General features: G+C 54.8%; 1 protein-coding gene across 1 annotated transcript in view; it reads left to right on the forward strand.

Moving 5' to 3' along the window:
• The first annotated feature begins 716 nt into the window (after positions 1-716).
• The window catches only part of LOC140483550 (cytosolic 10-formyltetrahydrofolate dehydrogenase-like), a 177,142-nt gene continuing 154,437 nt past the window's right edge, over positions 717-23,421 (forward strand). The window contains exons 1-2 of the mRNA XM_072581754.1: positions 717-1,004; positions 16,260-16,446. Of these exons, the coding sequence (XP_072437855.1) occupies positions 16,320-16,446 (127 nt within the window). The 5' untranslated portion in view covers positions 717-1,004; positions 16,260-16,319. The remainder of the gene's footprint in view (positions 1,005-16,259; positions 16,447-23,421) is intronic.

Below are 23,421 nucleotides of genomic sequence, written 5' to 3' on the forward strand. Positions count from 1 at the left end.
GGGACTGTACCCCAGTGAGAGTGTGTGTGAGACTGTACCCCAGTGAGAGTCAGCGTGTGTGTGTGGGACTGTATTCCAGTGAGTCAGTGTGTGTGTGTGGGACTGTACCCCAGTGAGGGTCAGTGTGTGTGGGACTGTACCCCAGTGAGGGTCAGTGTGTGTGGGACTGTACCCCAGTGAGAGTCAGTGTGTGGGTGTGGGACTATCCCCCAGTGAGGGTCAGTGTGTGTGGGACTGTATCCCAGAGAGAGTCAGTGTGTGTGTGGGACTGTACCCCAGTGAGGGTCAGTGTGTGTGGGACTGTACCCCAGTGAGAGTCAGTGTGTGGGTGTGGGACTATCCCCCAGTGAGGGTCAGTGTGTGTGGGACTGTATCCCAGAGAGAGTCAGTGTGTATGTGAGACTGTACCCAGTGAGAGTCAGTGTGTGTGTGTGGGACTGTATCCCAGTGAGTCAGTGTGTGTGTGTGGGACTGTACCCCAGTGAGGGTCAGTGTGTGTGGGACTGTACCCCAGTGAGAGTCAGTGTGTGGGTATGGGACTATCCCCCAGTGAGGGTCAGTGTGTGTGGGACTGTACCCCAGTGAGAGTCAGTGTGTGTGGGACTGTACCCCAGTGAGAGTCAGTGTGTGTGTATATATGTGGGTGGGACTGTATTCCAGTGAGAGTCAGTGTGTGTCAGTCAGTCAGTCTACCTTACTGATACTAATCCCCTCTCCCCGTCCTCTCTTGGCGCTGTGGAATGTCTCTGGTTCAATGCCAAACCAATCGTTTCCTCCTGAGTTCGATCAGAGGCGAGCTCTGTCTGAGTCTATCCCAGTTCTCGGCCCATTCTGTGGGACGTACAAACAGACGCAGCGGGCTCCATCCTGCACTCTCTCTGGAAGTCCCTTCGACAATCTTCACTCCCAAGCTCTTCAGAGTTCGAGAGCTCTCCCCGGGGGCTCCTTCTGTGAAGTTGGATCTTGTATTTTCAGTCATCCGGAGATCCGGGAGCTACAATCAGGTAACTGACAATTTGGGGAATAGGGTGTATTTTGGATAAAATATAAACTGTTTGTAATATTTAAACCCCTCGGGACATGGACTTGCACATTCACGGCGGGATAGTTCATTCTTGCAGGTTCACCTGGCGATAAAACAACATCTTTTAGCCCGTTTTAAACCACAAACTGCATTTGTTCGTAAGTTGGATGATCCTGGCGTGGGGTTGAAGTGGTCAGGTCCCTGGGGGCAGCGATCAGGATCAGGATCAGGATCTGGTTGGAGGAACTCTGTGGGTATCTTTGTGAAACAGCAGCGAGAGGTTCTCCATGCTCGGAGCCTTGTCCCTGAGACAGAGGGACAGAGGGACAGAGAGAGAGGGGCAGAGGGACAGAGAGGCAGAGAGGCAGAGGGACAAGGGACAGAGGGAGAGGGGCAGAGGGACAGAGAGACAGAGGGACAAGGGACAGAGAGTCAGAGGGAGAGGGGCAGAGGGACAAGGGACAGAGAGACAGAGGGACAGAGGGACAGAGAGACAGAGGGAGAGGGGCAGAGGGACAAGGGACAGAGAGACAGAGGGACAGAGGGACAGAGAGACAGAGGGACAAGGGACAGAGGGACAAGGGACAGAGAGTCAGAGGGAGAGGGGCAGAGGGACAGAGGGGCAGAGGGACAAGGGACAGAGAGACAGAGGGACAGAGGGACTAAGGGACTGAGGGACTGAGGGACAGAGGGACAAGGGACAGAGAGACAGAGGGACAGAGGGACAGAGAGACAGAGGGAGAGGGGCAGAGGGACAAGGGACAGAGACAGAGGGACAGAGGGACAGAGAGACAGAGGGACAAGGGACAGAGAGTCAGAGGGAGAGGGGCAGAGGGACAGAGGGGCAGAGGGACAAGGGACAGAGAGACAGAGGGACAGAGGGACTAAGGGACTGAGGGACAGAGGGACTGAGGGACTGAGGGACAGAGGGACAAGGGACAGAGAGACAGAGGGAGAGGGGCAGAGGGACAAGGGACAGAGAGACAGAGGGACAGAGGGACAGAGAGACAGAGGGACAAGGGACAGAGAGACAAGGGACAGAGAGTCAGAGGGAGAGGGGCAGAGGGACAGAGGGACTGAGGGACAGAGGGACAGAGGGACAGAGAGGCAGTGGGACAGAGGGACAGAGGGACAGAGAGGCAGAGGGGCAGTGGGACAGAGGGACAGAGGGGCAGAGGGGCAGAGGGACAGAGAGACAGAGGGACAGAGGGACAGAGGGGCAGAGGGACAGAGGGGCAGAGAGGCAGAGGGACAGAGGGACAGAGGGGCAGAGGGGCAGAGGGGCAGAGGGACAAGGGACAGAGGGACAGAGGGGCAGAGGGACAGAGAGGCAGAGGGACAGAGGGGCAGAGGGGCAGAGGGGCAGAGGGGCAGAGAGGCAGAGGGACAGAGGGACAGAGGGACAGAGGGGCAGAGGGGCAGAGAGGCAGAGGGGCAGAGGGACAAGGGACAGAGGGACAAGGGACAGAGGGGCAGAGGGACAGAGAGGCAGAGGGGCAGAGGGACAGAGGGACAGAGGGGCAGAGGGGCAGAGGGACAGAGGGACAAGGGACAGAGAGACAGAGGGACAGAGGGACAGAGAGACAGAGGGACAAGGGACAGAGAGACAGAGGGGCAATGGGACAGAGGGGTAGAGGGACAGAGAGGCAGAGGGACAGAGAGACAGAGGGACAGAGGGTGTTCACTGCGGCAATGGTTAGACGGTGAGTTCCGGATTTCTGGCGCTGTCGGTTTTCAGATTGGAAAACCCTTTTGGAATTCCGCACTGACCCCCGACCGCCAGGAAAAGGGGCAACACCCCCCCCCCCCATTACAGACAGAACCATGCAGCAATGTGACAGCCTGACACTGACTGACCCCTCCCCCTCACTGACCCCTCCCCTCTCACTGACCCCCCACTGACTCCTCTCCCTCACTGACCCATCCCCCTCACTGACCCCTTCCCCTCATTGACCCCTCCCCCTCAATGACCCCTCCCCCTCCCTGACCCCTCCCCTCACTGACCCCTCCCCTGACTGACCCCACCCCCTCACTGACCCCTCCCCTCTCACTGACCCCCCCACTGACCCCTCTCCCTGACTGACCCCTCCCCTGACTGACCCCTCCCCCTCACTGACCCCTCCCCATGACTGAACACTCCGCTCTCACTAACCCCTCCCCCTCACTGACCCCTCCCCCCTCACTGACCCCCCACTGACCCCTCCCCTGACTGAACCCGCCCCCCCACTAACCCCTCCGCCTCACTGACCCCTCCCCGACTGACCCCTCCCCTGACTGACCGCTCCTCCACTGACCCCTTCCCCCCACTGACCCCTCCCCGACTGACCACTCCCCCAACTGACCTGTCCCCCTGACTGACCCCTCCCCCACTGACCCCACCCCACCCCACTGACCCCTGCCCCTACCCCTCACTGACTTCCACCCCCACCCAGCACTGCCTTCAGCTGCAGGATGAGTGGAGAGTTTCCCAGAGAATGACAGCCCTGCGGGGGTGGGTTCCCAGTCAGACTGAACCCGGGGGGGCCTGTTCCCAGTCAGACTGAATCCAAGGGGGGTGGGTGTGTTCCCTGTCAGACTGACCCAGGGGGTTGGGTGTGTTCCCAGTCAGACTGAACCCCAGGGGGGTGTGTGTGTTCCCAGTCAGACTGAACCCCAGGGGGGTGTGTGTGTTCCCAGTCAGACTGACCCCCAGGGGGTTGGGTGTGTTCCCAGTCAGACTGAACCCCAGGGGGTTGGGTGTGTTCCCAGTCAGACTGAACCCCAGGGGTGTGTGTGTGTTCCCAGTCAGACTGAACCCCAGGGGGTTGGGTGTGTTCCCAGTCAGACTGAGCCCCAGGGGATTGGGTGTGTTCCCAGTCAGACTGAGCCCCAGGGAGGTGTGTGTGTTCCCAGTCAGACTGAACCCCAGGGGGTTGGGTGTGTTCCCAGTCAGACTGAGCCCCAAGGGGTTGGGTGTGTTCCCAGTCAGACTGAGCCCCGGGGAGATGTGTGTGTTCCCAGTCAGACTGAGCCCCAGGGGGTTATGTGTGTTCCCAGTCAGACTGAACCCCAGGGGGGTGTGTGTGTTCCCAGTCAGACTGAACCCCAGGGGGTTATGTGTGTTCCCAGTCAGACTGAACCCCAGGGGGGTGTGTGTGTTCCCAGTCAGACTGAACCCCAAGGGTGTGTGTGTGTTCCCAGTCAGACTGAACCCCGGGGAGATGTGTGTGTTCCCAGTCAGACTGAACCCCAGGGGGGTGTGTGTGTTCCCAGTCAGATTGAACCCCAGTGTGTTGGGTGTGTTCCCAGTCAGACTGAGCCCCAGGGGGTTGGGTGTGTTCCCAGTCAGACTGAACCCCAGGGTGGTGTGTGTGTTCCCAGTCAGACTGAACCCCATGGGGTTGGGTGTGTTCCTAGTCAGACTGAAGCCCATGGGGTTGGGTGTGTTCCTAGTCAGACTGAACCGCAGGGGGTTGGGTGTGTTCCCAGTCAGACTGAGCCCCAGGGGGTTGGGTGTGTTCCCAGTCAGACTGAACCCCAGGGGGTTGGGTGTGTTCCCAGTCAGACTGAACCCCGGGGAGATGTGTGTGTTCCCAGTCAGACTGAACCCCAGGGGGCTGTGTGTGTTCCCAGTCAGATTGAACCCCAGTGTGTTGGGTGTGTTCCCAGTCAGACTGAACCCCATGGGGTTGGGTGTGTTCCTAGTCAGACTGAAGCCCATGGGGTTGGGTGTGTTCCTAGTCAGACTGAACCCCAGGGGTGTGTGTGTGTGTTCCCAGTCAGACTGAACCCCAGGGGGTTGGGTGTGTTCCCAGTCAGACTGAGCCCCAGGGGGTTGGGTGTGTTCCCAGTCAGACTGAACCCCAGGGGGTTGGGTGTGTTCCCAGTCAGACTGAACCCCAGGCGGGTGTGTGTGTTCCCAGTCAGACTGAACCCCAGGGGGTTGGGTGTATTCCCAGTCAGACTGAACCCCAGGGAGCTGTGTGTGTTCCCAGTCAGACTTACCCCAGGGGTGTGTTTGTGTTCCCAGTCAGACTGAATCCAAGGGGGGTGGGTGTGTTCCCTGTCAGACTGACCCAGGGGGTTGGGTGTGTTCCCAGTCAGACTGAACCCCAGGGGGGGTGTGTGTGTTCCCAGTCAGACTGAACCCCAGGGAGGCGTGTGTGTTCCCAGTCAGACTGAACCCCAGGGGGTTGGGTGTGTTCCCAGTCAGACTGAACCCCAGGGGGGTGTGTGTGTTCCCAGTCAGACTGAACCCCAGGGGGTTGGGTGTGTTCCTAGTCAGACTGAAGCCCATGGGGTTGGGTGTGTTCCTAGTCAGACTGAAGCCCATGGGGTTGGGTGTGTTCCTAGTCAGACTGAACCCCAGGGGTGTGTGTGTGTTCCCAGTCAGACTGAACCCCAGGGAGCTGTGTGTGTTCCCAGTCAGACTTACCCCAGGGGTGTGTTTGTGTTCCCAGTCAGACTGAATCCAAGGGGGGTGGGTGTGTTCCCTGTCAGACTGACCCAGGGGGTTGGGTGTGTTCCCAGTCAGACTGAACCCCAGGGGGGGTGTGTGTGTTCCCAGTCAGACTGAACCCCAGGGAGGCGTGTGTGTTCCCAGTCAGACTGAACCCCAGGGGGTTGGGTGTGTTCCCAGTCAGACTGAACCCCAGGGGGGTGTGTGTGTTCCCAGTCAGACTGAACCCCAGGGGGTTGGGTGTGTTCCTAGTCAGACTGAAGCCCATGGGGTTCGGTGTGTTCCTAGTCAGACTGAAGCCCATGGGGTTGGGTGTGTTCCTAGTCAGACTGAACCCCAGGGGTGTGTGTGTGTTCCCAGTCAGACTGAACCCCAGGGGGTTGGGTGTGTTCCCAGTCAGACTGAGCCCCAGGGGATTGGGTGTGTTCCCAGTCAGACTGAGCCCCAGGGAGGTGTGTGTGTTCCCAGTCAGACTGAACCCCAGGGGGTTGGGTGTGTTCCCAGTCAGACTGAGCCCCAAGGGGTTGGGTGTGTTCCCAGTCAGACTGAGCCCCGGGGAGATGTGTGTGTTCCCAGTCAGACTGAGCCCCAGGGGGTTATGTGTGTTCCCAGTCAGACTGAACCCCAGGGGGGTGTGTGTGTTCCCAGTCAGACTGAACCCCAGGGGGTTATGTGTGTTCCCAGTCAGACTGAACCCCAGGGGGGTGTGTGTGTTCCCAGTCAGACTGAACCCCAAGGGTGTGTGTGTGTTCCCAGTCAGACTGAACCCCGGGGAGATGTGTGTGTTCCCAGTCAGACTGAACCCCAGGGGGGTGTGTGTGTTCCCAGTCAGATTGAACCCCAGTGTGTTGGGTGTGTTCCCAGTCAGACTGAGCCCCAGGGGGTTGGGTGTGTTCCCAGTCAGACTGAACCCCAGGGTGGTGTGTGTGTTCCCAGTCAGACTGAACCCCATGGGGTTGGGTGTGTTCCTAGTCAGACTGAAGCCCATGGGGTTGGGTGTGTTCCTAGTCAGACTGAACCGCAGGGGGTTGGGTGTGTTCCCAGTCAGACTGAGCCCCAGGGGGTTGGGTGTGTTCCCAGTCAGACTGAACCCCAGGGGGTTGGGTGTGTTCCCAGTCAGACTGAACCCCGGGGAGATGTGTGTGTTCCCAGTCAGACTGAACCCCAGGGGGCTGTGTGTGTTCCCAGTCAGATTGAACCCCAGTGTGTTGGGTGTGTTCCCAGTCAGACTGAACCCCATGGGGTTGGGTGTGTTCCTAGTCAGACTGAAGCCCATGGGGTTGGGTGTGTTCCTAGTCAGACTGAACCCCAGGGGTGTGTGTGTGTGTTCCCAGTCAGACTGAACCCCAGGGGGTTGGGTGTGTTCCCAGTCAGACTGAGCCCCAGGGGGTTGGGTGTGTTCCCAGTCAGACTGAACCCCAGGGGGTTGGGTGTGTTCCCAGTCAGACTGAACCCCAGGCGGGTGTGTGTGTTCCCAGTCAGACTGAACCCCAGGGGGTTGGGTGTATTCCCAGTCAGACTGAACCCCAGGGAGCTGTGTGTGTTCCCAGTCAGACTTACCCCAGGGGTGTGTTTGTGTTCCCAGTCAGACTGAATCCAAGGGGGGTGGGTGTGTTCCCTGTCAGACTGACCCAGGGGGTTGGGTGTGTTCCCAGTCAGACTGAACCCCAGGGGGGGTGTGTGTGTTCCCAGTCAGACTGAACCCCAGGGAGGCGTGTGTGTTCCCAGTCAGACTGAACCCCAGGGGGTTGGGTGTGTTCCCAGTCAGACTGAACCCCAGGGGGGTGTGTGTGTTCCCAGTCAGACTGAACCCCAGGGGGTTGGGTGTGTTCCTAGTCAGACTGAAGCCCATGGGGTTGGGTGTGTTCCTAGTCAGACTGAAGCCCATGGGGTTGGGTGTGTTCCTAGTCAGACTGAACCCCAGGGGTGTGTGTGTGTTCCCAGTCAGACTGAACCCCAGGGAGCTGTGTGTGTTCCCAGTCAGACTTACCCCAGGGGTGTGTTTGTGTTCCCAGTCAGACTGAATCCAAGGGGGGTGGGTGTGTTCCCTGTCAGACTGACCCAGGGGGTTGGGTGTGTTCCCAGTCAGACTGAACCCCAGGGGGGGTGTGTGTGTTCCCAGTCAGACTGAACCCCAGGGAGGCGTGTGTGTTCCCAGTCAGACTGAACCCCAGGGGGTTGGGTGTGTTCCCAGTCAGACTGAACCCCAGGGGGGTGTGTGTGTTCCCAGTCAGACTGAACCCCAGGGGGTTGGGTGTGTTCCTAGTCAGACTGAAGCCCATGGGGTTCGGTGTGTTCCTAGTCAGACTGAAGCCCATGGGGTTGGGTGTGTTCCTAGTCAGACTGAACCCCAGGGGTGTGTGTGTGTTCCCAGTCAGACTGAACCCCAGGGGGTTGGGTGTGTTCCCAGTCAGACTGAGCCCCAGGGGATTGGGTGTGTTCCCAGTCAGACTGAGCCCCAGGGAGGTGTGTGTGTTCCCAGTCAGACTGAACCCCAGGGGGTTGGGTGTGTTCCCAGTCAGACTGAGCCCCAAGGGGTTGGGTGTGTTCCCAGTCAGACTGAGCCCCGGGGAGATGTGTGTGTTCCCAGTCAGACTGAGCCCCAGGGGGTTATGTGTGTTCCCAGTCAGACTGAACCCCAGGGGGGTGTGTGTGTTCCCAATCAGACTGAACCCCAGGGGGTTATGTGTGTTCCCAGTCAGACTGAACCCCAGGGGGGTGTGTGTGTTCCCAGTCAGACTGAACCCCAGGGGTGTGTGTGTGTTCCCAGTCAGACTGAACCCCGGGGAGATGTGTGTGTTCCCAGTCAGACTGAACCCCAGGGGGGTGTGTGTGTTCCCAGTCAGATTGAACCCCAGTGTGTTGGGTGTGTTCCCAGTCAGACTGAGCCCCAGGGGGTTGGGTGTGTTCCCAGTCAGACTGAACCCCAGGGGGGTGTGTGTGTTCCCAGTCAGACTGAACCCCATGGGTTTGGGTGTGTTCCTAGTCAGACTGAACCCCAGGGGTGTGTGTGTGTTCCCAGTTAGACTGAACCCCAGGGAGGTGTGTGTGTTCCCAGTCAGACTGAACCCCAGGGGGGTGTGTGTGTTCCCAGTCAGACTGAACCCCAGGGAGGTGTGTGTGTTCCCAGTCAGACTGAACCCCAGGGGGTTGGGTGTGTTCCCAGTCAGACTGAATCCCAGGAGGGTGTGTGTGTTCCCAGTCAGACTGAACCCCAGGGGGTTGGGTGTGTTCCCAGTCAGACTGAGCCTCAGGGGGTTAGGTGTGTTCCCAGTCAGACTGAACCCCAGGGGGTTGGGTGTGTTCCCAGTCAGACTGAACCCCAGGGGGTTGTGTGTATTCCCAGTCAGACTGAACCCCAGGGAGCTGTGTGTGTTCCCAGTCAGACTTACCCCAGGGGTGTGTTTGTGTTCCCAGTCAGACTGAAGCCCATGGGATTGGGTGTGTTCCTAGTCAGACTGAACCCCAGGGGGGTGTGTGTGTTCCCAGTCAGACTGAGCCCCAGGGGGGTGTGTGTGTTCCCAGTCAGACTGAACCCCAGGGGGGTGTGTGTGTTCCCAGTCAGACTGAACCCCAGGGGGTTGGGTGTGTTCCCAGTCAGACTGAGCCCCAGGGGGTTGGGTGTGTTCCCAGTCAGACTGAACCCCAGGGGGTTGGGTGTGTTCCCAGTCAGACTGAACCCCGGGGAGATGTGTGTGTTCCCAGTCAGACTGAACCCCAGGGGGGTGTGTGTGTTCCCAGTCAGATTGAACCCCAGTGTGTTGGGTGTGTTCCCAGTCAGACTGAACCCCAGGGGGGTGGGTGTGTTCCCAGTCAGACTGGGCCCCAGGGGGTTGGGTGTGTTCCCAGTCAGACTGAACCCCGGGAGGGGGGGGGGGGGGTGTTCCCAGTCAGACTGACCCCCAGGGTGGTGTGTGTGTTCCCAGTCAGACTGAACCCCATGGGGTTGGGTGTGTTCCTAGTCAGACTGAAGCCCATGGGGTTGGGTGTGTTCCTAGTCAGACTGAACCCCAGGGGGTTGGGTGTGTTCCCAGTCAGACTGAGCCCCAGGGGGTTGGGTGTGTTCCCAGTCAGACTGAACCCCAGGGGGTTGGGTGTGTTCCCAGTCAGACTGAACCCCGGGGAGATGTGTGTGTTCCCAGTCAGACTGAACCCCAGGGGGGTGTGTGTGTTCCCAGTCAGATTGAACCCCAGTGTGTTGGGTGTGTTCCCAGTCAGACTGAACCCCATGGGGTTGGGTGTGTTCCTAGTCAGACTGAAGCCCATGGGGTTGGGTGTGTTCCTAGTCAGACTGAACCCCAGGGGTGTGTGTGTGTGTGTTCCCAGTCAGACTGAACCCCAGGGGGTTGGGTGTGTTCCCAGTCAGACTGAGCCCCAGGGGGTTGGGTGTGTTCCCAGTCAGACTGAACCCCAGGGGGTTGGGTGTGTTCCCAGTCAGACTGAACCCCAGGGGGGTGTGTGTGTTCCCAGTCAGACTGAACCCCAGGGGGTTGGGTGTGTTCCCAGTCAGACTGAGCCCCAGGGGGTTGGGTGTGTTCCCAGTCAGACTGAACCCCAGGGGGTTGGGTGTGTTCCCAGTCAGACTGAACCCCGGGGAGATGTGTGTGTTCCCAGTCAGACTGAACCCCAGGGGGGTGTGTGTGTTCCCAGTCAGATTGAACCCCAGTGTGTTGGGTGTGTTCCCAGTCAGACTGAACCCCAGGGGGGTGGGTGTGTTCCCAGTCAGACTGGGCCCCAGGGGGTTGGGTGTGTTCCCAGTCAGACTGAACCCCGGGAGGGGGGGGGGGGGGTGTTCCCAGTCAGACTGACCCCCAGGGTGGTGTGTGTGTTCCCAGTCAGACTGAACCCCATGGGGTTGGGTGTGTTCCTAGTCAGACTGAAGCCCATGGGGTTGGGTGTGTTCCTAGTCAGACTGAACCCCAGGGGGTTGGGTGTGTTCCCAGTCAGACTGAGCCCCAGGGGGTTGGGTGTGTTCCCAGTCAGACTGAACCCCAGGGGGTTGGGTGTGTTCCCAGTCAGACTGAACCCCGGGGAGATGTGTGTGTTCCCAGTCAGACTGAACCCCAGGGGGGTGTGTGTGTTCCCAGTCAGATTGAACCCCAGTGTGTTGGGTGTGTTCCCAGTCAGACTGAACCCCATGGGGTTGGGTGTGTTCCTAGTCAGACTGAAGCCCATGGGGTTGGGTGTGTTCCTAGTCAGACTGAACCCCAGGGGTGTGTGTGTGTGTGTTCCCAGTCAGACTGAACCCCAGGGGGTTGGGTGTGTTCCCAGTCAGACTGAGCCCCAGGGGGTTGGGTGTGTTCCCAGTCAGACTGAACCCCAGGGGGTTGGGTGTGTTCCCAGTCAGACTGAACCCCAGGAGGGTGTGTGTGTTCCCAGTCAGACTGAACCCCAGGGGGTTGGGTGTATTCCCAGTCAGACTGAACCCCAGGGAGCTGTGTGTGTTCCCAGTCAGACTTACCCCAGGGGTGTGTTTGTGTTCCCAGTCAGACTGAATCCAAGGGGGGTGGGTGTGTTCCCTGTCAGACTGACCCAGGGGGTTGGGTGTGTTCCCAGTCAGACTGAACCCCAGGGGGGGTGTGTGTGTTCCCAGTCAGACTGAACCCCAGGGAGGCGTGTGTGTTCCCAGTCAGACTGAACCCCAGGGGGTTGGGTGTGTTCCCAGTCAGACTGAACCCCAGGGGTGTGTGTGTGTTCCCAGTCAGACTGAACCCCAGGGGGTTGGGTGTGTTCCTAGTCAGACTGAAGCCCATGGGGTTGGGTGTGTTCCTAGTCAGACTGAACCCCAGGGGGTTGGGTGTGTTCCCAGTCAGACTGAGCCCCAGGGGGTTGGGTGTGTTCCCAGTCAGACTGAACCCCAGGGGGTTGGGTGTGTTCCCAGTCAGACTGAACCCCGGGGAGATGTGTGTGTTCCCAGTCAGACTGAACCCCAGGGGGGTGTGTGTGTTCCCAGTCAGATTGAACCCCAGTGTGTTGGGTGTGTTCCCAGTCAGACTGAACCCCATGGGGTTGGGTGTGTTCCTAGTCAGACTGAAGCCCATGGGGTTGGGTGTGTTCCTAGTCAGACTGAACCCCAGGGGTGTGTGTGTGTGTTCCCAGTCAGACTGAACCCCAGGGGGTTGGGTGTGTTCCCAGTCAGACTGAGCCCCAGGGGGTTGGGTGTGTTCCCAGTCAGACTGAACCCCAGGGGGTTGGGTGTGTTCCCAGTCAGACTGAACCCCAGGAGGGTGTGTGTGTTCCCAGTCAGACTGAACCCCAGGGGGTTGGGTGTATTCCCAGTCAGACTGAACCCCAGGGAGCTGTGTGTGTTCCCAGTCAGAGTTACCCCAGGGGTGTGTTTGTGTTCCCAGTCAGACTGAATCCAAGGGGGGTGGGTGTGTTCCCTGTCAGACTGACCCAGGGGGTTGGGTGTGTTCCCAGTCAGACTGAACCCCAGGGGGGGTATGTGTGTTCCCAGTCAGACTGAACCCCAGGGAGGCGTGTGTGTTCCCAGTCAGACTGAACCCCAGGGGGTTGGGTGTGTTCCCAGTCAGACTGAACCCCAGGGGGGTGTGTGTGTTCCCAGTCAGACTGAACCCCAGGGGGTTGTGTGTGTTCCCAGTCAGACTGACCCCCAGGGGGTTGGGTGTGTTCCCAGTCAGACTGAACCCCAGGGGTTGGGTGTGTTCCCAGTCAGACTGAACCCCAGGGGTGTGTGTGTGTTCCCAGTCAGACTGAACCCCAGGGGGTTGGGTGTGTTCCCAGTCAGACTGAACCCCAGGGGGTTGGGTGTGTTCCCAGTCAGACTGAACCCCAGGGGGTTGGGTGTGTTCCCAGTCAGACTGAGCCTCAGGGGGTTAGGTGTGTTCCCAGTCAGACTGAACCCCAGGGGGTTGGGTGTGTTCCCAGTCAGACTGAGCCCCAGGGGGTTGGGTGTGTTCCCAGTCAGACTGAGCCCCAGGGGGGTGTGTGTGTTCCCAGTCAGACTGAACCCCATGGGGTTGGGTGTGTTCCCAGTCAGACTGAACCCCAGGGGGTTGGGTGTGTTCCCAGTCAGACTGAACCCCAGGGAGGTGTTTGTGTTCCCAATCAGACTGAACCCCATGGGGTTGGGTGTGTTCCTAGTCAGACTGAACCCCATGGGATTGGGTGTGTTCCTAGTCAGACTGAACCCCAGGGGGGTGTGTGTGTTCCCAGTCAGACTGAACCCCAGGGAGGTGTGTGTGTTCCCAGTCAGACTGAACACCAGGGGGTTGGGTGTGTTCCCAGTCAGACTGAGCCCCAGGGAGGTGTGTGTGTTCCCAGTCAGACTGAGCCCCGGGACCTTGAGCAGGCCCGATCTCTCTGACTCCAACTGGGGACTTGAAAGATGCATGTGTCCTATTGGATCCAGGAAATTCCTGACCACGCCTCCTCCAAGAGATTTTTCTTTACACAGAAACTGGGAAAACACCAGCGTGTGGCCAGTCTGTTGCCGTTCATGGGATGTTAGCATCACTGAATGGGCTACCATTTATTGCCCATCCCTAATTGCCCCTTGAATGAACCGCCTGTCTCGGCCAGTGCAGAGGGCAGTTAGAGTCCACCATATCTCTATGGGTCTGGAGTCACGCTGTCCAGACCAGGTAGAGAGGAGAGTGTCCTTCCCTGGAGGATATTAGTGAACCAGATGGGGTTTTTATACTTTTGGTTAGTATTCGTCTGAGCTCTATATTCTAGAATTTTACTGAACTCACTTTGCACCATCTGTTGTAGTGGGATTCCAATGCTTGAACTCTGAAAATTAACCTGGATTACTAATCCAGTGACTTTACCAACAAATCAATTCCCCATCACACACCACATTCTTTGAGAAGGTAAACAAACAGGTGGATGAGGGTAAAGCAGTTGATGTGGTGTACATGGATTTCAGTAAGTGGTTTCATAACATTCCCCACATAGGCTCCCATTCTCCACAAAATATGGAGGCATGGGATTGAGGGTGATTTAGCGGTTTGGATCAGAAATTGGCTAGCTGAAAGAAGACAGAGGGTGGTGGTTAATGGGAAATGTTCATCCTGGAGCTCAGTTACTAGTCGGGGAGTGCAAGGATCTGTTTTGGGGCCACTGCTGACTGTCATTTTTATAAATGACCTGGATGAGGGTGTAGGAGGATGGGTTAGTAAATTAGCGGATGACAGTAAGTTGTTAATAGTGACGATGGATGTTGTAGGTTACAGAGAGACATCGATAAGCTGCAGAGTTGGGCTGAAATATGGCAAATGGAGTTGAATGCATAAAAGTGTGAGGTGATTCACTTTGGAAGGAGCAACAAGAATACAGAGTACTGGGCTAATGGTAAGATTGTTGAGAGTTGTCTCACAGGTTGATAGGGTTGTTAAGAAGGCATACGGTGTGTTAGCTTTTATTGGTAGAGGGATTGAGTTTCAGAGCCATGAGGTCATGCTGCAACTGTACAAAACTCTGGTGTGGCCGCACTTAGAGTGTTACGTACAGTTCTAGTCACCGCATTATAGGAAGGATGTGGAAGCTTTGGAAAGGATGCAGAGGAGATTTACTAGGATGTTGCCTGGTTTGGAGGGAAGGTCTTACGAGGAAAGGCTGAGGAACTTGAGGTTGTTTTCGTTAGAGAGAAGAAGGTTGAGAGGTGACTTAATAGAGACATATAAGATAATCAGAGGGTTAGATAGGGTGGACAGGGAGAGCCTTTTTCCAAGTATGGTGACGGCGAGCACGAGGGGGCATAGCTTTAAATTGAGGGGTGATAGATATAGGACAGACGTCAAAGATAGTTTCTTTACTCAGAGAGTAGTAAGGGCATGGAACACACTGCCTGCGACAGTAGTAGACTCGCCAACTTTAAGAGCATTTAATTGGTCATTGGATAGGCATATGGACAAGAATGGAATAGTGTAGGATAGATGGGCTTCAGATTGGTTCCACAGGTCAGCTCAAAATCGAGGGCTCAAGGGTCTGTGCTGTGCTGTAATGTTCACTGTTCTATGTTCACATAAACACAGCGGTGATAGAAACAGGTCAGGAACTGGGAATACTACAGCAAGTTCCTTCACCATCGCTGGACCAATATCCTGGAAATCCCTCCAGTATAAAGCTGGCCCTCTGACAGTGTGGAACTGCCTCAGCATTGACCCTCCGACAGTGCGGCACTCCCTCAGCACTGACCCTCCGACAGTGCGGCACTCCCTCAGCACTGACCCTCCGACAGTGCGGCACTCCCTCAGCACTGACCTCTGACAGTGCGGCACTCCCTCAGTACTGACCCTCCGACAGTGCGGCACTGCCTCAGTACTGACCCTCCGTCAGTGCGGCACTCCCTCAGTACTGACTCTCCGACTGTGCAGCACTCCCTCAGCACTGACCCACTGACAGTGCGGCACTCCCTCAGCACTGACCCTCTGACAGTGCGGCACTCCCTCAGTACTGACCTTCCGACTGTGCAGCACTCCCTCAGCACTGACCCACTGACAGTGCGGCACTCCCTCAGCACTGACCCTCCGACAGTGCGGCACTCCCTCAGCACTGACCCTCCGACTGTGCAGCACTCCCTCAGTACTGACCCTCTGACAGTGCGGCACTCCCTCAGTACTGACCCACCGACTGTGCAGCACTCCCTCCGCACTGACCCACTGACAGTGCGGCACTCCCTCAGCACTGAGCCTCCGACTGTGCAGCACTCCCTCAGCACTGACCCTCTGACAGTGCGGCACTCCCTCAGCACTGACCCTCCGACAGTGCGGCACTCCCTCAGCACTGACCCTCCGACTGTGCAGCACTCCCTCAGTACTGACCCTCCGACAGTGCGGCACTCCCTCAGCACTGACCCTCCGACAGTGCGGCACTCCCTCAGCACTGACCTCTGACAGTGCGGCACTCCCTCAGTACTGACCCTCCGACAGTGCGGCACTCCCTCAGTACTGACCCTCCGTCAGTGCGGCACTCCCTCAGTACTGACTCTCCGACTGTGCAGCACTCGCTCAGCACTGACCCACTGACAGTGCGGCACTCCCTCAGCACTGACCCTCCGACAGTGCGGCATTCCCTCAGCACTGACCCTCCGACTGTGCAGCACTCCCTCAGTACTGACCCTCTGACAGTGCAACACTCCCTCAGCACTGACCCTCCGACAGTGCGGCACTCCCTCAGTACTGACCCTCTGACAGTGCGGCACTCCCTCAGTACTGACCCTCCGACTGTGCAGCACTCCCTCAGCACTGACCCTCTGACAGTGCGGCACTCCCTCAGCACTGACCCTCCGACAGTGCGGCACTCCCTCAGCACTGACCCTCCGACTGTGCAGCACTCCCTCAGTACTGACCCTCTGACAGTGCGACACTCCCTCAGCACTGACCCTCCGACAGTGCGGCACTCCCTCAGCACTGACCCTCCGACTGTGCAGCACTCCCTCAGTACTGACCCTCCGACTGTGCAGCACTCCCTCAGTACTGACCCTCCGACTGTGCAGCACTCCCTCAGCACTGACCCTCTGACAGTGCGACACTCCCTCAGCACTGACCCTCCGACAGTGCAGCACTCCATCATCTGGCTTCTGGACTAGAACCTGAACCTGGAACTTTGTGAATCAGAGATAATGGAACAAACAAAGAAACTGGAGACCAGAGAAGGTGGGAACCTGAAAAGGTAGTGGATACCTATCAGGTGACTAGGATCATCGTGTTTGGTTTTGTCTGGGAATTGTTGTGGGATATACTGACCAGATTCCAACCTGGGATGGACTTGGTCTTTCCAATAACAGCATCATTGAGGAGAGTGAATCATTGTCATTTTGTCTCCCTCCAGGAATACCCAGTGTTTGGTTTCCCTGTGTCTCAGGATCTCAGTACTCAGTGCTGAAGGAAGATGAAGATTGCTGTGATTGGACAGAGTCTGTTTGGCCAAGAGGTGTACAAGGAACTCAAAAAGGCAGGCCACCAGATTGTTGGAATATTCACAATCCCCGATAAAGATGGCAAGGAGGATCCTCTTGGTGGGTACTGTTTTGTAAAGCTGCAATTTCTCTGTGGGAATGGCCCCTCTTTCAGTGTGTTCCCTCTGTGGGTGTATTCCGTCTGTCAGTGTTCCCTCTCTGGGTGTGTTCCCTCTGTGGGTGTGTTCCCTCTGTGGGTGTATTCCGTCTGTCAGTGTTCCCTCTCTGGGTGTGTTCCCTCTGTGGGTGTGTTCCCTCTGTGGGTGTGTTCCCTCTGTGGGTGTGTTCCCTCTCTGGGTGTGTTCCCTCACTGGGTGTGTTTCCTCCCTGGGTGTATTCCCTCCCTGGGTGTGTTCCCTCTGTGGGTGTGTTCCCTCCCTGGGTGTGTTCCCTCCCTGGGTGTGTTTCCTCCCTGGGTGTGTTCCCTCTGTGGGTGTATTCCCTCTGTGGGTGTGTTCCCTCCCTGGGTGTATTCCCTCCCTGGGTGTGTTCCCTCTGTGTGAGTGTGTTCCCTCTGTGGGTGTGTTCCCTCTGTGGGTGTGTTCCCTCTGTGGGTGTGTTCCCCCTGTGGGTGTGTTCCCTCTGTGTGAGTGTGTTCCCTCTGTGGGTGTGTTCCCTCTGTGGGTGTGTTCCCTCTCTGGGTGTGTTCCCTCTGTGGGTGTATTCCCTCTGTGGGTGTATTCCCACTGTGGGTGTGTTCCCTCTCTGGGTGTGTTCCCTCCCTGGGTGTGTTCCCTCCCTGGGTGTGTTCCCTCTGTGGGTGTATTCCCTCTGTGGGTGTGTTCCCTCCCTGGGTGTATTCCCTCCCTGGGTGTGTTCCCTCTGTGTGAGTGTGTTCCCTCTGTGGGTGTGTTCCCTCTGTGGGTGTGTTCCCTCTGTGGGTGTGTGTTCCCTCTGTGTGGGTGTGTTCCCTCTGTGGGTGTGTTCCCTCTGTGGGTGTGTGTTCCCTCTGTGGGTGTGTTCCCCCTGTGGGTGTGTTCCCTCTGTGGGTGTGTTCCCTCTGTGGGTGTGTGTTCCCTCTGTGGGTGTGTTCCCCCTGTGGGTGTGTTCCCTCTGTGGGTGTGTTCCCTCTGTGGGTGTGTGTTCCCTCTGTGGGTGTGTTCCCCCTGTGGGTGTGTTCCCTCTGTGGGTGTGTGTTCCCTCTGTGGGTGTGTTCCCCCTGTGGGCGTGTTCCCCCTGTGGGTGTGTTCCCTCTGTGGGTGTGTGTTCCCTCTGTGGGTGTGTTCCCTCTGTGGGTGTGTGTTCCCTCTGTGGGTGTGTTCCCCCTGTGGGTGTGTTCCCTCTGTGGGTGTGTGTTCCCTCTGTGGGTGTGTTCCCCCTGTGGGTGTGTTCCCTCTGTGGGTGTGTGTTCCCTCTGTGGGTGTGTTCCCCCTGTGGGCGTGTTCCCCCTGTGGGTGTGTTCCCTCTGTGGGTGTGTGTTCCCTCTGTGGGTGTGTGTTCCCTCTGTGGGTGTGTTCCCTCTGTGGGTGTGTGTTCCCTCTGTGGGTGTGTTCCCCCTGTGGGTGTGTTCCCTCTGTGGGTGTGTTCCCCCTGTGGGTGTGTTCCCTCTGTGGGTGTGTGTTCCCTCTGTGGGTGTGTTCCCTCTGTGGGTGTGTGTTCCCTCTGTGGGTGTGTTCCCTCTCTGGGTGTGTTCCTTCTCTGGGTGTGTTCTGTCTGTGGAATGATCCCTCTCTAGGTATGGTCTGGCAGTGGTTTGAGCCCCTGACTTTGTACAACAGATATTAAACTTCAGAAAAAAAGGGATAAACTGCAGATGTTGGAATTCAGAAACAAAAATAGAAATTGTTGAAAAATCTCAGCAACATCTGTTGAGAGAAAGCAGTGTTAACGTTTTGGATCCAGTGACCCAGCTTCAGAACTGAAGTTTCTGCTCCTGAGCTGGCTGTGAGGAAGCTGGATAAATGTCAAGGGTTCTTAAAGGGTGAGTTAGTGACAGGATACTGGCCTCTGTGCAGTTATTTCACCTGAAATGAGAAAAGTCTGAGGATTGATATTGCTGTTTTAGAACAAATACTGGAGAACAGAGAAATGTCTAAACTGAAATGATAGCAGCACTCAGCTATCTGACTTTGACAAAGAAAGGAGGAATCTGGGCAGAACTCAGAAATAGGAAGGGTGCGGTAACAATGTTGAGATTGTACTACTGTCGTCCCAACAGTGAGCATGAGATAGAGGTACAAATATGTGAACAGATTATGGAAAGAGGCAGGAGTAACAGGGTGGTGGTGATGGGAGATTACAATTTTCCCAACATTGACTGGGATTCACTTAGTGTTAGAGGTCGAGATGGAGCAGAATTTGTAACGAGCATCCAGGAGGGTTTTCTAGAGAGTGTGTAAACAGTCCAACTTGGGAAGGGGCCTTACTGGAGCTGGTCATAGAGTCACAGAGATGTACAGCTCGGAAACAGACCCTTCGGTCCAACCCGTCCATGCCAACCAGATATCCCAACCTAATCTATTCCCACCTGCCAGCACCCGGCCCATATCCCTCCAAACCCTTCCTATTCATATATCCTTCCAGATGCCTTTTAAATGTTGCAATTGTACCAGCCTCCACCACTTCTTCTGGCAGCTCATTCCATACACGTACCACCCTCTGAGTGAAAAACCTGCCCCTTAGGTCCCTTTTATATCTTTCCCCTCTCACCCTAAACCTATGCCCTCTAGTTCTGGACTCCCCCACCCCAGGGAAAAGACTTTGCCTATTTATCCTATCCACGTCCCTCGTGATTTTATAAACCTCTATATGGTCACCTCTCAGCCTCTGATGCTCCAGGAAAAACAGCCCTAGACTATTCAACCTCCCTCTACAGCTCAATCCTCCAACCCTAGCAACATCCTTGTAAATCTTTTCTGAACCCTTTCAAGTTTCACAACATTTTTCCGATAGGAAGGAGACCAGAATTGCATGCAATATTCCAACAGTGGCCTAACCAATGTCCTGTACAGCCGCAACATGACCTCCCAACTCCTGTATTCAATACTCTGACAATAAAGGAAAGCATACCAAATGCCTTCTTCACTATCCTATCTACTTGTGACTCCACTTTCAAGGAGTTATGAACCTGCACTCCAAGGTCTCTTTGTTCAGCAACGCTCCCTAGGACCTTACCATTAAGTGTATAAGTCCTGCTAAGATTTGCTTTCCCAAAATGCGGCAACTTGCATTCATCTGAATTAAACTCCATCTGCCACTTTTTGGCCCATTGGCCCATCTGATCAAGATCCTGTTGTCATCTGAGGTAACCTTCTTCACTGTCCACTACACCTCCAATTTTGGTGACATCTGCAAACTTACTAACTGTACATCTTATGCTCGCATCCAAATCATTTATGTAAATAACAAAAAGTAGAGGACCCAGCACTGATCCTTGTGGCACCCCACTGGTCACGGCCTCCAGACTGAAAAACAACCCTCCACCACCACCCTCTGTCTTCTACCTTTGAGCCAGTTCTGTATCCAAATGGCTAGTTCTCCCTGTATTCCATGAGATCTAACCTTGCTAATCAGTCTCCCATGGGGAACCTTGTTGAATGCCTTACTGAAGTCCATATAGGTCACATCTACTGCTTGGCCCTCATCAATCTTCTTTGTTGCATCTTCAAAGAACTCAATGAAGTTTGTGAGACATGATTTCCCACGCACAAAGCCATGTTGACCATCCCTAATCAGTCCTTGCCTTCCCAAATACATGTACATCCTGTCCCTCAGGATTCCCTCCAACAACCTGCCCACCACTGATATCAAGCTCACTGGTCTATAGTTCCCTGGCTTGTCTTTCCCGCCCTTCTGAACTGTGGCACCACATTAGCCAACCTCCAGTCTTCTGGCACCTCACCTGTGACTATCGATGATACAAATATCTCAGCAAGAGGCCCAGCAATCACTTCTCTAGCTTCCCACAGAGTTCTAGGGTACACCTGATCAGGTCCTGGGGATTTATCCACCTTTACACGTTTCAAGACATCCAGCACTTCCTCCTCTGCAATATGGACATTTTGCAAGATGTCACCGTCTATTTCCCTACAGTCTATATCTTCCATATCCTTTTCCACTGATGCAAAATACTCGTTTAGGATCTCCCCCATTTTCTATGGCTCCACACAAAGGTCACCTCACTGATCTTTGAGGGGCCCTATTCTCTCCCTAGTTACCCTTTTGTCCTTAATATATTTGTAAAAGCCCTTTGGATTCTCCTTAACTCTATTTGCCAAAGCTATCTCATGTCCCCGTTTTTTGCCCTCCTGATTTCCCTCTTAAGTATACTCCTCCTGCCTTTATACACTTCTAAGGATTCACTCGATCTATCCTGTCTATACCTGACATATGCTTCCTTCTTTTTCTTAACCAAACCCTCAATTTCTTTAGTCATCCAGCATTCCCTATACCTACCAGCCTTCCCTTTCACCTTGACAGGAATATACTTTCTCTGGATTCTCGTTATCTCATTCCTGAAGGCTTCCCATTTTCCAGCCATCCCTTTACCTGCGAACATCTGCCTCCAATCAGCTTTTGAAAGTTCTTGCCTAATACCGTCAAAATTGGCCTTTCTCAAATTTAGAACTTCAACTTTTAGATCTGGTCTATCCTTTTCCATCACTATTTTAAAACAAATAGAATTGTGGTCACTGGCCCCAAAGTGCTCCCCCACTGACATCTCAGTCACCTGCCCTGCCTTATTTCCCAAGAGTAGGTCAGGTTTTGCACCTTCTTTAGTAGGTACATCCACAAACTGAATCAGAAAATTGCCTTGTACACACTTAACAAATTCCTCACCATTTGAACCCTTAACACTATGGCAGTCCCAGTCTATATTTTGAAAGTTAAAATCCCCTACCATAACCACCCTATTATTCTTACAGATAGCTGAGATCTCCTTACAAGTTTGTTTCTCAATTTCCCTCTGACTATTAGGGGGCCTATAATACAATCCCAATAAGATGATCATCCCTTTCTTATTTCCCAGTTCCACCCAAATAACTTCCCTGGACGTATTTCCAGGAATATCCTCCCTCAATACAGCTATCCCTTATCAAAAATGCCACTCCCCCTCCTCTCTTACCTCCCTTTCTATCCTTCCTGTAGCATTTGTATCCTGGAACATTAAGCTGCCAGTCCTGCCCATCCCTGAGCCATGTTTCTGTAATTGCTATGATATCCCAGTCCCATGTTCCTAACCATGCCCTGAGTTCATCTGCCTTCCCTGTTAGGCCCCTTGCATTAAAATAACTGCAGTTTAATTTATTAGTCCTACCTTGTCCCTGCTTGCCATGTCTGTTTGACTCGCTTTTGTTCTCAACTCTACCAGTCTCAGATTGATTGCTTTCCTCACTATCTTCCTGGGTCCCACCCCCCTGGGATCCCCCCCCCACCCCCTCACTCCCACCACCTTACTAGTTTAAATCCTCCCAAGCCGCTGTAGCAAATCTCCCTGCCAGTATATTATGTTGAGGAATGAGTCCGGCCGGGTGGTTGAAATTTCAGTAGGGGATTACTTTGGGAACAGTGATCACAATTCAGTAAGTTTTATGGACAAAGATGAGAGTGATCCTAAAGGAAGAGTGCTAAATTGGGGAAAGGCCAACTATAGCAAAATTCATCCGGAGCTGGGGAATGTGGATTGGGAGCAGCTGTTTGAAGGTAAATCCACCTTTTATACGTGGGAGGCTGTTAAAGAGAGGTTGATTAGAGTGCAGGACAGACATGTCCTTGTGAAAATGAGGGATAGAAATGGCAAGATTAGGGAACCATGGATGACGGGTGAAATTGTGAGACTAGCTCAGAGGGAAAAGGAAGCATACACAAGGTCTAGGCAACTGAAGACAGACAAAGCCTTGGAAGAATATCGGTAAAAGTAGGACCAATCTGAAAAAGGAATTAAGAGGGCTAAAAGGGGTAATGAGATATCTTTAGCAAACAGGGTTAAGGAAAATCCCAAAGCCTTTTATTCATATATAAGGAGCAAGAGGGTAACTAGAGAAAGGGTTGGCCCACTCAAGGACAAAGGAGGAAAGTAATGCATGGAGTCAGAGAAAATGGGTGGGATTCTTAATGAGTACTTTGCATCGGTATTCACCGAGGAGAGAGACATGACGGATATTGAGGTTCAGGATACATCTTTGATTGCTCTAGGTCAAGTCGGCATAAGGAGGAAGGAAGTGTGGGACATTCGAAAAGGCATTAACGTAGACAAGTCCCTGGGCCCAGATGGGATCTATCCCAGGTTACTGAGGGAAGTCGGGAGGAAATAGCTGGTGTTTTAACAGATAGCTTTGCAGCATCCTTGAACATGGGTGAGGTCCTGGAGGACTGGAGAATTGCTAATGTTGTCCCTTTGTTTAAGAAGGGCAGCAGGAATAATCCGGGTAATTACAGACCTGTGAGCCTGATGTCACTGGTAGGGAAGCTGCTGGAGAAGATACTGAGGGATAGGACCTAATTACATTTGGAAGAAAGTGGGCTTATCAGTGATAGGCAGCATGGTTTTGTGCAGGGAAGGTCATGTCTTACCAATTTAGTAGAATTGAGGAAGTGACAAAGTTGATTGATGAGTGAAGGGCTGTGGATGTCATATACATGGACTTTAGTAAGGCATTTGATAAGGTTGCCCCGCGTAGGCTGATGGAGAAAGTGAAGTCGCATGGGGTCCAGGCTGTACTAGCTAAATGGATAGAGAACTGGATGGGCAACAGGAAACAGAGAGTGGAAGGGAGCTTCTCAAAATGGAACCCTGTGACCAGTGGTGTCCCACAGGGATCCGTGTGGGGTCACTGTTATTTGTGATATATATAAATGATCTGGAGGAAGGTACAGGTTGTCTGATTAGCAAGTTTGAAGATCACACTAAGGTTGGTGGAGTAGCAGATAGTGAAGGGGACTGTCAGATAATATAGCAGAATACAGCTAGATTAGAGAGTTGGGCAGTGAAATGACAGATGGAGTTCAGTCTGGGGAAATGCGCGAGGATGCATTTTAGAAGATCCAATTCAAGAGTGAACTATACAATAAATGTAAAATTCCTGGGGAATACTG

Source organism: Chiloscyllium punctatum, chromosome 12 (genome assembly GCF_047496795.1).
Source record: "Chiloscyllium punctatum isolate Juve2018m chromosome 12, sChiPun1.3, whole genome shotgun sequence".
Taxonomy (NCBI): domain Eukaryota; kingdom Metazoa; phylum Chordata; class Chondrichthyes; order Orectolobiformes; family Hemiscylliidae; genus Chiloscyllium; species Chiloscyllium punctatum.